Genomic DNA, 16,669 nt, shown 5'->3' with positions numbered 1-16,669 from the left:
TTCTCAGTTCCTATGCTTCCTGGCTGATGTTTGTCACTTTTGAATGCTGGCGGTGCTTTCACTCTAGTGGTAGCATGAGACGGAGTCTACAACCCACACAAGTGGCTCAGGTAGTGCAGCTCACCCAGGATGGGACATCAACGCGAGCTGTGGCAAGAAGGTTTGCTGTGTCTGTCAGTGTAGTGTCCAGAGCATGGAGACGCTACCTGGAGACAGGCCAGTACATCAGGAGACGTGGAGGAGGCTGTAGGAGGGCAACAACCCAGCAGCAGGACCGCTCCTCCGCCTTTGTGCAAGGAGGAGCACTGCCAGAGCCCTGCAAAATGACCTCCAGCAGGCCACAATTGTGCATGTGTCTGCTCAAACTGTCAGAAACAGAATCCATGAGGGTGGTATGAGGGCCCGACGTCCACAGGTGGGGTTGTGCTTACAGCCCAACACCGTGCAGGACGTTGGCATTTGCCAGAAAACACCAAGATTAGCAAATTCGCCACTGGCGCCCTGTGCTCTTCACAGATGAAAGCAGGTTCACACTGAGCACGTGACAGACGTGACAGTCTGGAGACGCCGTGAAGAACGTTCTGCTGCCTGCAACATCCTCCAGCATGACCGCACTTTGGCAGTGGGTCAGTCATGGTGTGGGGTGGCATTTCTTTGGGGGTGCCGCACAGCCCTCCATGTGCTCAACCAGAGGTAGCCTGACTGCCATTAGGTACCGAGATGAGATCCTCAGACCCCTTGTGAGAACATATGCTGGTGCGATTGGCCCTGGGTTCCTCCTAATGCAAGACAATGCTAGACCTCATGTGGCTGGAGTGTGTCAGCAGTTCCTGCAAGAGGAAGGCATTGATGCTATGGACTGGCCCGCCCGTTCCCCAGATCTGAATCCAATTGAGCACATCTGGGACATCATGTCTCGCTCCATCCACCAACGCCACGTTGCACCACAGACTGTCCAGGAGTTGGTGGATGCTTTAGTCCAGGTCTGGGAGGAGATCCCTCAGGAGACCATCCGCCACCTCATCAGGAGCATGCCCAGGCGTTGTAGGAGGTCATAAAGGCAGGTGGAGGCCACACTAAATAGTCTGAGCCTCATTTTGACTTGTTTTAAGGACATTACATCAAAGTTGGATCAGCCTGTAGTGTGGTTTTCCACTTTAATTTTGAGTGCAACTCCAAATCCAGACCTCTATGGGTTGATAAATTTGATTTCCATTGATTGTGTGATTTTGTTGTCAGCACATTCAACTATGTAAAGAAAAACGTATTTCATAAGAATATTTCATTCATTCAGATCTAGGATGTGTTATTTTAGTGTTCCCTTTGTTTTTGAGCAGTGTACATTGTTGCGACTGTCCTTGTCTATCAGTTTTGTAGACCCCAGGAAGAGTAGCTGCTGCTTCTGCAAAAACTAAATGGGGATCCAAATAAACAGTGTGCATTTGCCATGGTTCTCAGTTTACCTAGTGAAAAAACATAACTTACCAAAATTAAAAAACAAAGGCAAAATGGATTTCAACTCATTTTCTTTAATATGCACAAGAGTTGAAAGGAACATTGTGAGCCACCTTAAAGAGATATGGATTCTAAAATGTATAAAAAGTAAGACAGAGGCCAAAATGCTATCTGTTGCTTTTTCGTCTTTAGTACATGTTTCGTTAGCAAGTAAAAATCTTGCCCAAAAGCATAAGCTTGTATCAGTTTGATACAAGACAAAAATTCCATTCTTTAAAGTGGCTCTCATTCTATGTCTCTAGAATCTAGATCAATGACTGTACACCAGCTAGACTTTGTTCATCGGTTGTGAATGGCTAGACCAAAAAGGCGTGGGCCGCTCCCCTGAAATAATCCCCATTCCTTCTCAGTAGTTAGCAGCCAAAACATAACTACATTAGTCCAAATGTAATTTGTTTTTTTCCGGTCCCTTCACAAATAAATGCTGGAGGGAAATCAAGACAAAAGTCGAGTTCACAAGAGAATTTTCAATCAAGTCATCGATCACGTTACACGTTTAAAAACAAAACTTCCCTGTTAATCTTTCAACAGTAAAAACATTACAGCCTCGCAAAGTGAACCGATCGATGGATGACTGGCAAAATGCAGCTGCTTTGTACAGACCAAACTTCAGACAGTTGGGGAAATACTCTTAAATTGTAGAATTAGATGTAGCATATAGAACAACTGTATGGTCAATGGACCATTGCAATGCAACCATAGCTTTGACTTATCGAAGCAAACATTGCTTTCCACACACAGTAAGCAGAGGGAGGGGTGACTGAAGTGTGCATAAGACTGAATAGAAACTGCAGATGTGGAATCTACACAGATGAAATCAGTGTTACATTGTCTTTCTCTGTCCCTCTACCGATGTATCTTTCCAAAATATTTCCTCAAATTCTTGAGTCATTAAATTCAATGTCCGACGATGTCTCCCCTGCAAGAGGAGATGTGTCTTTTGGAAACGCCCAGTTAAAGCCTGGTTTTTAAGGCTTATTCGTTGTTGAGGGGTTTCTCGTTCAGAGGATAGAACCTGGTAAGAGGGACTGATCCAAAACCCAGTTTAAAGGTTCTGAGGAGAGGTGCGTTTGGTTCCAGCTCAACTCCATTCCCCTCCTCTCAACCCAAAAACCATTCCATCAGCAAGCCATCCATAGATCAATGCTACAAAGTCTTCCTTGTTATTCATTTCAGAATTTCCCTGTTGCATAATTTTAAATATATTTTTTGTACTTTAAATCCATTGTATTTCATGATGATTTCACAACTAAAAGGAATAATATTATAGTGATAGGTGGTTGTTGAAATCTGTTCAGTCCACCTGGGAATGTGTCGACTGCTCACTTCTCTACCCTCTGAGAAGGGTTTTGAGAGCATTCATTCTCAGTGTTCTGTTCCAAAAAAAACTGTAGTTCAATGAGGACTGAATAATTAACAGCCCTTTGATGAGGTCATCAATTAGAATGTTTAACAAAGGACAGCCTAGATGCTGTCCGTACTCCTCAAAAGAGTCAATTAACTCGGAGGTTGAGTGTCTTCAGTCGCTGTGTCCAACGTGCTCTGATCCCAGACTCCAGAGAAGAGCACGCCTTTAAATGAGACCATTCCTCTTCTTTGCTGATATGACGATTGGTAGAACAAGATCATTGGTCCATGCACACAGATGACTTCAGTCTCTTCAGGGTGTATGTGTCTGAGTAAAGGGATAATAGCAACTTTTTGGCAACTGCAGGAATGACGGACGAGGCATTTTCTCTTTCTGGAACATTTATAAGCATCGCTGTGAGATGCTTGAAAAGAGATGGATAACAATGATCCTTCCTTCAGTGCTTGAACTGTTGTTGTTAGTGAGTCAGTGATTGATGTTGGGAAGGAGGTGACTTGAGGGTTCAGAGCAGCTAGAGAGTTAGACCTACTAGGTGGACGTTTGCCTTTAAAACTTGAACTCCTTTGCTTGCAGGTTGGTGGCGGGGTCAAAGTTGAATGTTCCGCCCTGAGTGGCTTCGGGTATCAAGCTGGGATCCTCATCAATCTAAAAAGAGAGAAGGAAAATAAATGGATCAGGGTGGTGCCATAGATGAACAAACACACAGAGTGGAGACTAGATTCACTGTCACTACACAAAACATAGGTCAATTTTTCCATTCGATTTTATATAGAATTATGTAACAAGGCCTATAGCCGATTCCTCCGTCTTACCCCATTGACAGAGGAAGTGGAGGAAAAAGGCCCTGCGTTTCTGTAGCACACATCCTACACCCAGCACAGCACTGTCAGGACAGCGCTGGGTTCTAACGGTGTGCAAACTGTAGGGCTTCTGTCAGAGCAGAGGTACTCACATCGTCTCCTGAGAAGTACTGGTCGATGATCTCGAAGGCTAGTTTGTAGATGTCCTCGTTTTCATGCTGCTGAAGGTTCTCGATCTTCTCTAGACCTGATGGGCAGAGAGAAATGAGCATGAAAGTCCATCGCAGTGAATCAATCTAGAATGTGTGCTTCAAAATAGCAACACTACTCTGTCATACAATGGCAACATGGTGAACTGACACACAAGCACTCCCCCCTCTAACACACACACTAACCTCCACACTCCTCTATGATCTCAGCGATGGTGCTGGCCTCTTCCCCGGCCATAATGAGGACGTTCTTGAGGCCGTCTAGGACCACCTGAACCACCTGGGAGTCCTTCACAGACAGCAGGCTGCAGAACGGAGGAACCACATTCTGCTGCACCAGGTACTCCACCTATAGGGTTGGGTAGAACATAGCAGATCAGCCTATCAGGGCCTTGCTTTGCCTACAGACGGGTACACTTAACCAGCCAATCAGGACCTTACAAAACGCAACGCTGTATGGATTGGGTATTGATGTAAACAGCCCTGGTAGAACATACCTGATCTTTTCTTCCACTTATTGTCAAGTTGCTGATGGCCCAAGCTGCCTCCTTCTGTGTGCCAAAGTCTCCCTGCAGACAAACACAGAGAGAGGTTGTCAGTGGTTAGGGTAGTGTTCCTTACAGATCTCCACAAGGACATAGGGGCTACATAATGCTTCGTAGGGCTACATAAGGGCTCAGCGACTCACCTTAGCCAGCTGGTGGATGATCATGGGCAGCAGGCCAGCGTCGATGACTGCCTGCACCTGCTGCTGGTTGCCTGCTGTGATGTTGGACAGGAACCACACGGCCTCCTAGTGGGCGGGAGGGATACACACACACACAGGAAGCCATTCAGCTGAGAGAAACCCACAGACACGCACACCATGGACCACATGAGTACGACTGAGACCGTTACACAGAGGTATAGATACTGTTGGAAATAAACGACACTGGGGTCCATCCCATTTCAACGCTACAGGACTTAATTACAGCAAAACAAACATATGCCACCAATAGAATCTAAAAGTGTGCCTGTTACCTTGTTGATCTTCTCCTTGGGGTGTGTGAGCAGGTTGGGGAAGTGCGAGAGGACGTCACAGTTGAGCACCACCTGCGTCTGCTCGTCTGTCCCCGTCACAATGTTCCCCACTGCCCTCAGAGCTGCAGTCTACAGGATATGACATCATAGGTGGTTAATGACGTCACAGGAAGTCACACATTCCATACAGTAAGTTCCAGGTATATTACCCTTCCCACAAGCCTAACCTCAACCATTAGAGGGAAAACTGAAAACTGACCTTAGATCAGAGTAGGGGTGACTTCATCCTACTTAGGGATGTGACGTCATGAAATTGTCAGCCGGTGATTGTGAAGCAAATAAACTGTCAATCACACGGTAATTGACCGTTATTTAACATAAACACGTTTAGCATCTCCTGGCTTCCGCACAGCCTACAAGTCACCGATGCAGACCTTTGGAACATCTAATAAATCCATGTAATATAGCCTACACCCTCACAATAAATCCACTATTTATTTTAGACAACTCTAAAGAAAATGTAGTCTATTTCAGAAGAACAGAATGGCATACTCTGAGTTGCCCTTATGTTAGGTCCTGATCTGGCTATGCCAAATGACTGTGGGCTACACTAGTTTAGCAGACAAGCATTATTTTATAGTATGAAGAACACAATTGAACATAGCTAAATTAAATAAAGGATATTTTCTCCAAACAATTGAAGTTGTTTGCAAATGCGGCTATTCTGTGTTGAGCAATAATAAAAAAACAGGTACTCATATGTTTAATTGAGTTATTTATGCAACTTTAGTTGATACACCAACGTTGGGAGATAGAATGCATTAAAAATTAAAACATAAGGCTGCATGATGCGACTGATGATGATTTGAATAAAGTCTCATGAATGGCATGAGCACTGTTTCTGGTGCAGGCTGCACACCATCAGTCTCTCATTCACAAGTTGACAAGCACTTGATAATATTCTCAACGGGCCTCGAATTTCCCAGTGGCATCAATCACCTAAAAAAAAATCTGCCTGTTACGTGATCAGGTCCTTCTCACAGGCATCTCAGCTAAGAAGTAGGCTACAAGTGAAGACCGACACATCGTGACGCAACTGCGCGCTTCGGCTTGATGTTAGAACTGTCCACATTTAGCCTACTTTTCATCAGCCAACAAGATGAGTAGGTCTAACGAACAGCAGAAGCACTAGCCTATGTCAATCTACTATCCCCCATAGTACAAAAATGTACCTATTCTGTTGGTCCGCTTGTCCTGTGAAATAAATAATTATTCTAAACATACTCTGGGCCTGTTGTGGAATGCGATAAAGCCCAAATTAATACAACCACTCGCATCAACATTTTTTTTAAAAGCAATGAGGTTGATGCAACAGATCAGAGCATTTATCTTAAAATGTTGATAAACTATTAGGCTATTTCATCACATAAGTGCAGCAATGCACACACGGCAGTAGGCTATAAGCATGAATGTTCCAAAATTCAATCAATTAGCAGGAAAACACTTCTCAAAGTGAACGTAAATGCGAGTCTGCATGTAATGCTTTAATATTAAAAAAAGGTGCATTTCTATGGTGAAAATGTAATTCCTCAAACTTGAAACTCAAGCGCCACCTATGTATGCCAGTTAGGCACTACACCGGTTGTAAAGTGGATTCATGTGCTTCATTTTAAGAAGTTATTTGGCCACTTTAGTTGTGATACAAACCTTATCAAAACATATAGGCCTATGGGCTAGGCTACATGAGGTGATTGGAAAAAGTTGGGCAAAAAAGGCATGCGCCGTTTTTACTGGACACACTGGGCATCATTCACAAGTGGTATACATCACGATAGGCTAATATTGTCACCATCAGACTATTCTTGATTTAATGCTGTCTTGGAACAGGTGTAGGGAGGGAAAAAAATAATGCGATCTATGCACTTATATAGTGAATGGAGGACGCTGTGGTTTATTTTCATGCCAGCCAGGTAGGCTATACTCCTGTTGTAAAGAGAAGCAATGTGCTTAATATTAGGAAAGTTGAGAAATAAATATAGTAGGCCTAGCCTATAGAAAGCTGATGGGATCCTCCTCTTTTTAATAGAAGCCATCACTGTTCTCTCAGGCAATTGCATAGCCTATTAAAATGTTGCAACATGAGCTCTCATTAAGTGTTTGATTAGATTTTCAAATACATTTGCATTAATGTCAGAGTGATTAGAGGGACAATAGAGTGCTGAGTACTAGGCAGTTAGCAAGTTTGGTAAGCTACTAAAGAAGAGCAGCAGCATCAGAGCTATAGAAGCCTAGTTACCCTGACTAAACGGTCACGTGGCATTTGACTGTGGACATGACTCATGACCATTGATGTGGCGGTAATAACGGTCACCGTAACAGCCCTAATCCTACTTCCAATCAGGGGAAAGGAAGTAGACATACCTGAACTTTGACCTCTTGGTGGCTGAGCAGGGGGACGAGGAAGGGGACAACCCCCGAGTCGATGACCATCTGGATCTGTTCGTTCCCTCCATCTGTGAGATAGGACAAGGCCCACACTGTATCCACTAGGATCTGACCACAGAGAGAGGACGGATTTAGAAACAGGGAATTTCCATAGGGAATGGCAAAGCAACTAGCTTTGCTGTTGTGATAGTAGGGTGATACTTACATTTATATCAGTGTGGTATATCAATACACAGAGAGCAGGTAGAATCTGGAAGAGGTAGAGAGGAGAGAGAGTCAGGCATAATGATTGGAGGCGTACAATGAAGCGACTATAGAGCAACAGGCAGGACCCAGGGTGTTTTCTGTTTCAGCAGGCAGACACTGCAGACCTCCAGGACCAGGCTAGAGGATGGTTGGGAACAGGGAAGCAGAATGCTAGGCAGCACCCAAAGTCCCAGACCACTTTCCCTAATCAAATCCCCCATCGTCTGATTGTCCTTAGAGCCAAACACATGGAACACAGCCAGAGCTGTTGGGCAAAGGGTTCGACTAATATTGACGACAAACGTCTATGTGAAGATCATAATTCAGTCAGATTGGCCTCCGAGTGGTGCAGCAGTCTAAGGCACAGCATCGCCGTGCTTGAAGTGTCACTACAGACCTGGGTTCGATTCCAGGCTGTGTCACAACCGGCCGTGACCAGGAGTCCCTGCCTTACAAATGGCCCAGTGTCGTCTTGGTTAGGGGAGGGTTTGGCCGGGGGGGCTTTACTTGGATCATCGCGCTAAAGTGACTCGTGGCGGGCCGGGCGCCTGCAGGCTGACTTCAGTCGTCAGTTGAACAGTGTTTCCTCCAAGACATTGGTGCAGCTGGCTTCCTGGTTAAGGGGCAGGTGTTAAGCAGCGCGCTTTGGCGGGTCATGTTTCGGAGGACGCATGACTCGACCTTCTCCTCTCCCGAGCCCGTTGCAGCGATGAGACAAGATGGATATCAACGAAATCCAGTTCGATTGAATGACTGTGCTGGGTCTCACACACCTCTGTCTGTCTTACCTCCTGTACTGTCTCCATGGGGGGCGGTGGGTCCTTGTTGCGGCAGAGGTTGACAATGACCCAGGTGACGTTGCGGAGGAAGGTGATGGGGATGGAGGGGTTAATAAATGACAGCAGGGGCTTGACCACGCCCAAGGAGATTACGTAATCCCTGCACTGCGGTCCATCGCCTGCACGGGAAGAACACAGGTGTCATTGACTGGCATCGGCCAGTGTGTGTGTGTATGCATGTGTGCGACCCATCACTCACCGATGATGTTGCCTAGCGCCCACACGGCCTGTTCACATACGTTCTGGTGAGGAGATTGTAGCAGCCGCAGGAAATAGAGGCACAGCATCTGGACATGTAGAAGAAAGGCAGACCCATATGTTAGACAACATTGCAGACAGAGAGACAGAGACATCAGTTAGAGACAGGTAGAGAAAGAGACATAAGTTAGACAGAGGTAGATTGAGGGTCTGGCAGACAAGAGACAGAGATGGGAAAAACAGTTGAAAACAGGTGTTTCTATACCAGGAACCAGATGGATAGATTGGCTCATATAGACCGGTCCATTATGTATGCCTGATGGGTCAGTTTGAAACTGGGCCACAGAAGAACTAGAAACTACTTACTAGATTTGACCACAGCTTGAGTCTGTTGTGACGTCCCTGATGCTATGTTGGTCAACGCCCAGGCAGCCTCAAACTGGAGAGAGGGACTGGGGAAGAGGAGAGAGTAAATGAGCCTAGCTATATGAAGAGACAAACAGAAGCTGTCCCCAGACAACAAAACACGACCAATAAGCCCATCAACAGCACATGGCTACTGATCAACAATCCATATCAACCTGCATCACCACTAACCCCCACCTCGGTCTATATATATATAAATAAAAGACAGGGGTGGTCTTCTGGCATACACTATATATACCTTGTTTTCACTTAGAAATTCCCTTGTTTTTGAAAAAAAGCACATTTTTGTCCATTAAAATAACATCAAATTGATCTGAAATGTAGTGTAGACCTTATTAATGTTGTAAATGACTATTGTAGCTGGAGAAGGCAGATTTTTTATTAAATATATACATTGATGTACAGAGGCCCATTATCAGCAACCATCACTCCTGTGTTCCAATGGCACATTGTGTTAGCGCAAACTGCCTCTACCCAGAATAGAAAGGAGTGGGAGGCCCCGGTGCACAACTGAGCAAGAGGACAAGTACGTTCGTGTCTAGTTTGAGAAACAGACGCCTCACAAGTCCTCAACTGGCAGCTTCATTAAATAGTGCACGCAAAACACCAGTCTCAACGTCAACAGGCGACTCCGGGATGCTTGCCTTCTAGGCAGAGGTCCTCTGTCCAATGTCTGTGTTCTTTTGCCCATCTTAATATTCTAATTTTATTGGCCAGTCTGAGATATATCTTTTCTTTGCAATTCTGCCTAGAAGGCCAGCATCCCGGAGTCGGCTTCTTCACTGTTGACATTGAGACTGGTGTTTTGTGGGTACTATTTAATGAAGCTGCCAGTTGAGGACTTGTGAGGCGTCCGTTTCTCAAACTAGACACAAATGCACTTGTCCTCTTGCTCAGTTGTGCACCAGGGCCTCCCACTCGTTTCTATTCTGGTTAGAGGCCGTTTGTACTGTTCTGTGAAGGGAGTAGAACATAGTGTTGTACGAGATCTTCAGTTTCTTGGCAATTTCTCACATGGAATAGCCTTCATTTCTCAGAACAAGAATAGACTGATGAGTTTCAGAAAAAAGTAACTTGTTTCTGGCCATTTTGAGCCTGTAATCAAACCCACAAATGCTGATGCTCCAGATACTCAACTAGTGTAAAGAAGGCCAGTTTCATTGCTTCTTTAATCAGAACAACAGTTTTCAGCTGTGCTAACATAATTGCAAAAGGGTTTTTGAATGATCAATTAGCCTTTTAAAATGATAATCCAAGTTTAGCTAACACAACGTGCCATTGGAAGACAGGAGTGATGATTGCTGATAATGGGCCTCTGTACACCCGTGTAGATATTCCATTAAAAATAAGCCGTTTCCAGCTACAATAGTAATTTACAACACTAACAATGTCCACACTGTATTTCTGATCAATTTGATGTTATTTTAAGGGACAAAAAAAGTGCTCTCTTTCAAAACAAGGACATTTCTAAGTGACCTCAAACTTCTGAACGGTAGTGTATGTGGGTGTATATCTATCCATCTCTCTCTGCGTCTCCTCACACTCCTGCCTCCATCACCCAACCTCCCCCACCCTCCTGTTTACACAAAACACAACCCCCCCCCCCGGGGAGTCCCCCCTAATCGCTGCCCATCCCCACCACTGAAGAGACAGAGCTGTCAGCAGTGGGGCAGTGCTAGTGCAGCAGAGCGGAACACACACTTTCTCTCCTATCCGTCTGTGTGTCTGCTGCTGCAGTGTTCACATCAGCCCAGCCATGCGGAGGAGAGGGAGGGCACACCAGTATCCCCAGAGCATGACAGAATGTAGAGAGACAATGGAGAGAGAGAGCAGTCTGACACATACCCAGTCTACCCACTCATTCACGCTCCGGTTTCAGACCCTCTCCTTTCGCCCTTCTCCTACTTTTGAACGGGGCATCACACAGAATTACCACAGGGCAATTTACCACCATCTTTTAATTACTCTTCCAGGGCAAAGGTGCCCCATGACCCCATACAGTCTCTTCCTCCCCCCATAAAGCAGACTTACTTGTCGTCCCTCTCCAGGCATTTGACCAGGATGGGCAGGATGCCAGACTTAATCAAGTCGTCGATGGGGGTTTCTGTCACTGGACAGGAGTTTTCTGGCTGCCTGCACGGCACTGAGCTGGATGAGTCCGTTTGTCACTGACAGCATTCTGACAGGAAGGAGAGCGAGAACACGGGGTTAGCTCCAACAGCTCAAGGTGTATGCGGGATAGGTCTCAACAACACTGACAGAATGCAGGCTTACCTGTAAGATGGCTTCCAGTGTTACATTTTGCTGCAAAACAAAAAACTAGAGTTGTGAGATTTGCTGTAGCTACGCGTTTACATGGTGCAAGGTTAGAGATAGGAAACATATCCCTGTCATTCCTGAACTTGAAGCCATAGTGTGAGAGAGATGAGGACTGACTCACCCCTTTAAAGTCAGAGTCTATGTCTGAGTCTTCCAGGCTCTCCTCCTGTGGAACGTTCCTCTTCTTCAGAAGGTGCTCATCTCGTTTGTTCTGGGGGGTGGGGGATATATATATTTTAAGTGTTGAATCCTAGAAGGAATATAGGAGTGAATGCTATTGGAAACATTCACCCACACAGCGAGGGAATAGATTCCCTGCTTGACTCCTACAGGCTAAGACTGCTCCCATAACCTCCCAGTGATGTTAGTGGCAGATAGCATGAGGAGGAATGTATCCATCTCTGCACAGACGGATCTCTTCTGCAGCACACATACTGCTATGTGAGAGAACTGCTGTGTCACTCATCCTACATTAGTGGTTTGCTCTTCTGTAAGGGTAGGACATGGCTTTTTAGCAGAAAAAAAACTGAAGTTCTCTCACTTGTCGTCAAATCATACAGGCCTACTGGATATGTTTCTACAAAACTGCTGGTCAGCTCAGACTTCCTGAAACACTTCTGCAAGCTGCATTCAGAGGACACGTTGGGGCCTTAGTGCAAAGACCAAGGGCTCACAGAGAGCTGGGCGATGTGGACAAAAATCCATACCGCTAAATTGTCTGAATTGGATGCAATAATGATACGTTTGGAACATTGGATGTGCAGCGCAGTTTAAAATGATCCTTTAAACTACTAGTATGATGCTTGTACATTTTCTTCAAATCACCCATTTTAGCAAAATGTATTTGATTTCAAACTTCTCTTTTCTCTAATATAGGCTTCTTATCGTAATGAACGATATCAGATAAATGCCTGCAATAAGTGACGGCATGGTCGGTGTCAATCGATACATTGTATCATCTCAGCTCTAGCTCAGACTCAAAGTCCCCCAGATGTGATCTAAGTTCAGTTTGGCACCATCCCCTCTAATAGTCATGGTTCTACCCAGAGAAACTGCTATAGAGTTATACATCCAGAGGAATGGTCATGGTTCTACCCAGAGCAGCTGCTATAGAGTTATACATCCAGAGGAATGGTCATGGTTCTACCCAGAGAAGCTGCTATAGAGTCATACATCCAGAGGAATGGTCATGGTTCTACCCAGAGCAGCTGCTATAGAGTCATACATCCAGAGGAATGGTCATGGTTCTACCCAGAGCAGCTGCTATAGAGTTATACATCCAGAGGAATGGTCACGGTTCTACCCAGAGAAGCTGCTATAGAGTTATACATCCAGAGGAATGGTCATGGTTCTACCCAGAGCAGCTGCTATAGAGTCATACGTCAAAGACAAGCCTGTGTGTCTGACGAACCTACTTAATGGCCCCCGGCCAGAGCTCTGCGCTTCCGCAGGCCAGGAGAGGGAAACCCTCCCCAAGGCTGAGGGGTAAGACCAGTCTGGCCTTTGGGTAAGAGTCTGGCCAGTCTGGCCTCTGGGTAAGACCAGTCTGACTGCAACATTTCCCGTCAAAATAAAGGTGAATTAACTCTATAACCCTGCTTCCACCTAACATCCAAGTCCCAGAGAGACTTAACAGGCTGGAAAAAGGGCCTGCATGTATCAATTCAATTTACAGTTGTGCCACGCATACCAAAATAAGAGGTACATGACAGACACGGCAGCGCTGGAATGGCATCTGTGGAGTGGGCCAGGACACAAACAGAGACCAGAGGTGTGGTAGGGTGGGAGGTGAAGGGTGAAACTCAAGAGGATAGTGTGGAGCTTTAGCCTTTCTAATTTCAGTGTGGGGAGGAGCAGAAGTAGGCTAATGGGTTAGTCCACTGGATGCAACTGAACTATAAACAGTCAATAGAGATGCCGAGGCTCACCTTTCTCAGCTCCACTGTCACTTCATTGCGATGTCTTCGCATAGTCTGTAAGAGAGAGAGAGGAGAACAGTCAGAGATGAGCCTAACTACTGGAGCATTAAAAAGACAGCCCATACACTCAAACAAACCACATGCAATGTTAGTCAATTGGAACTGGCTCCATTTTGTTTACAGACTGGGCTTTAGATTACAAGTGTACTGCTGCATGTTGGCAACAGGCGGCAGAGGATCATGTTAACTTGATTGCCAGTCAGGGCATCCTGGTTCATATTACTAACGCTGTGTAACCTCCCTCATGCAAGCAATGATTCTGTTTACATTTATCCACCAAATCAAAGGTGTGACCCACTGCTGCTGGCAAAACCCTGCCCCTGATCTGACACCCTAACTCAAGGTTGCAGTAAAAAACAGATGTGGTTCCGTATGTGTTTGAAACACTCCATCTATTGAAGACGGAACACAATGTTTTGTCAACACTGCCTTTTGTGGGAACTGTGTTTAGGGAGGATAGTGAATCAGCCATGAGAGAATGCCTGAGAGTGGCTCAGCTGGCCAGCTGGGAGGAGGAAGTCAGAGACCTCTGAAACTCAACAACGATCGATCAAATCTATGGAATTCCAAGCATTTCTCTGGGACACTCATTCCATGCTGGGACAAGAGGGCGACTTCCTGTGAGAGGGAAGACTGCCTCAGCTCCTGGAGAACACACCAGAGGTCTTCAACCTTTGTTTACATTTCAATACTACTTATTCTGCATAGCCAATGTTGATTGTGGAGTATCCTGTTATATGTTGGGATTATTATTGTATTGTAACAACATCATACACAGCAGTCACTGTGGCCCTCTGTGGTGGTGTAGGTCAGAACTTGTGAAAGGGATACATTTTCTGTATCCTACAGCTTTTAACATTCCTTGAAGTCTAAACACAGCCTAAATCTCACTGAAGATGCTGTGTGTGTCCTCTTTGATGCAGTAGAATTCAGCACTATAGGAGCAGGGTGAGTGTGTTGCCCTGGGGCACTTCTATAGATCTGATAGGTTACTGTGCTTAAAGGATAGGGGCTGTATCTGGACAAGGCCTTTCATCTCTGACAACAAGTGATCCATTTCGTATTCTTGGCTTAGCTGCTTGCTGCAAGCTTATCAGCAGGGCTGGTGGGTCGTCAGACATGTGCAAGTCACACTGGCACTTGGCCCCAAAACAACCATGCCGCACTTCTGTTTCCTCTCTGCTCAATATAGCACATACCAGATGGACAGTAATCCATCATGATCTCCATCTGAGATTACTGTGTTTCTAATACATAAGAATATGGGATAGTCAACATGTAATGTCATCCCAAAAGTGGAATATTTATGTTAAGGATGTGTGATCAATACAGATACAAGGGAAATGGCATGTCCCTTTGAATTAAATGTGTGTCCCTAATCATCGAGTATGAGGTTTTAATTGTACCTTTATTTAAGTAGGCAAGTCAGTTGATTTGATTTGAGTTAAGAACAAATTCTTATTTACAAAAGACTGCCTACCCCGCCAATCGTGCACCGACCTGAGTCTCCAAACACGGCAGGTTGTGATACAGCCTGGAATCGAACCAAGGTCTGTCGTGACGCCTCTAGCACTGAGAGGCAGTGCCTTAGACCGCTGCGCCACTCTGGAGGTGTATTGAATCAGCATGGTGACAGTAGCATCATTAGCTTTAGTTCCAGATGTGCAACTGCTCTAACTCACTGTTTGTTAAACACCCACCCTGCGGTCACTGGGACATTGCAATTCAAGCTGTTCATTCACGTATGAGTTAGTTAGGTATATTATTATAAACTGATTAATAACGGCGAATCTCAACTGTTGCAGCCGTGGAAGTTGAGTTGTGCTAGTTGTTTTGTAACAGTTAATGTGCATCATCCGCCCATTTTGACACATAAAACTAGCTATAATTAGCTGGTTTGGTTAGCTGGTAAGCGTATCTAGCTCAGTTAAATTAGTGACTGACTTGCCAACTCGAAATATCAAATGTCATGCCCATGACCAACATCAAGATAGTTAGTTGTCTGGTGCCTTTTACCAATTATAACTATTACTTTCATTTAGTTTAGTTGATGCCAGAATAGTTAATTTCCAAAAATATGTTCCTCACAACCTAGCTAGCTGCTAGCAAGCACAGAGTTAGCAACTTTCCTGGCTAGCTAGCAGGCCTTGCGAAAGCCGCGCCCGCTCCGGATGATACACTTTAGTTAGTGAATGTGGATGATATCATAATCGGCGACACATTATAGAAAAATTAAACTTCAACACGGACGGACAATGAATACTGCAGCAACCAAACCGAATTGAGAACTAGGTAACCCCGAGTGTTCGCAAGCACTCGTTGCTAACGGCTAGTTAGCCAGCCAGCTAACGTTAGCCTAGCCAGATTCTCACCTCGACATCGCGCCCCTTATTTTTGAAGCTCTTAATTCGGTGGTTATCCAAGTCGGCGTTTTCTGCCATGGCTGTCTGTGTTCGGGATGTTTAGCTAGTCCTGCACTTGAAGCTCCGGTGGGAAAAGAGAAAACGTACTGCTGTTTTGCCGAAGGGTGGCTGGCCAGACGTGATACACCGCGATGGGATAATCTCGTCAAGGAGGAGCCACGGAATCCTGTCAATTGGGGGAGGAGGACCTATGGCTAGTATGTGTGCATGGTGTAACCGACTTCCTTGCACCATAGTTGCGCAATGTAACTAGTTGATACCTTTAAATTGCTGCAATATATCCAGTTGTTTTTTAGTCTCCAATGAAGATACTGTACATTATTACCAAACGACTTGCTAATCAACTATGGCTGGCTACTTTACACTGATTGCTTGCTGTTGTTGACAGATAGGTTGGATTTGAGCCCAAAGGGAGGAAGGACTTCATTATGAAGAATCACTGAAGATCAATGCTTCACAAATTAAACAAAAAATGAATTGACTTTACTGTTAATCCACACAAATGTAGCTACACTAATATGTGAACAAAAAACAATCAAATCACTACTACATTTTGTTGTTTAGCATTGCTTTAATTTATTACCTACAACTAAATAAACATGATCATATTGAACTTGGGAAGACCACAGAAACATATTCTCACATATTACCCCTCCTGTTTTTTCAGATTAGTGCAGATTAAGTGCCACTCACTGTCATTTACTGAACTAAACAGACAGGAGTGTAGTCTGAATAAAACAGACACAAAGCTAAAACATAAAAAACAATGCAACAAAAAATGAATAATGCTAATCCCATGTTGAATGAATGTAGATGTAACTTTAGACCAATGTCTACTGTCTGGAGCCAAACCATCCACCTGGGGGGCCAACCTCACTGTA

The 16,669-nt window shown here is 45.0% G+C and overlaps 1 protein-coding gene across 1 annotated transcript; it reads right to left on the bottom strand.

The window, feature by feature from the left end:
* Nucleotides 1-1,509: 1,509 nt before the first annotated feature.
* kpna3 (karyopherin alpha 3 (importin alpha 4)) lies at nucleotides 1,510-16,020 on the bottom strand. Its single transcript, XM_042296792.1, is given in 19 exon segments — nucleotides 1,510-3,529; nucleotides 3,837-3,931; nucleotides 4,080-4,242; nucleotides 4,391-4,462; nucleotides 4,582-4,686; nucleotides 4,914-5,042; nucleotides 7,335-7,466; nucleotides 7,564-7,608; nucleotides 8,393-8,562; nucleotides 8,643-8,715; nucleotides 8,717-8,730; nucleotides 9,008-9,093; nucleotides 11,099-11,167; nucleotides 11,169-11,230; nucleotides 11,232-11,246; nucleotides 11,342-11,371; nucleotides 11,508-11,597; nucleotides 13,315-13,359; nucleotides 15,738-16,020. Coding segments are annotated over 19 exon segments (1,563 nt in total). The 5' UTR covers nucleotides 15,807-16,020; the 3' UTR covers nucleotides 1,510-3,430.
* Nucleotides 16,021-16,669: the final 649 nt, after the last annotated feature.

This window comes from Oncorhynchus tshawytscha, linkage group LG14 (assembly GCF_018296145.1).
Source record: "Oncorhynchus tshawytscha isolate Ot180627B linkage group LG14, Otsh_v2.0, whole genome shotgun sequence".
In the NCBI taxonomy this organism is placed as follows: Eukaryota; Metazoa; Chordata; class Actinopteri; order Salmoniformes; family Salmonidae; genus Oncorhynchus; species Oncorhynchus tshawytscha.
This window is presented reverse-complemented; position numbering and strand designations above follow the sequence as displayed.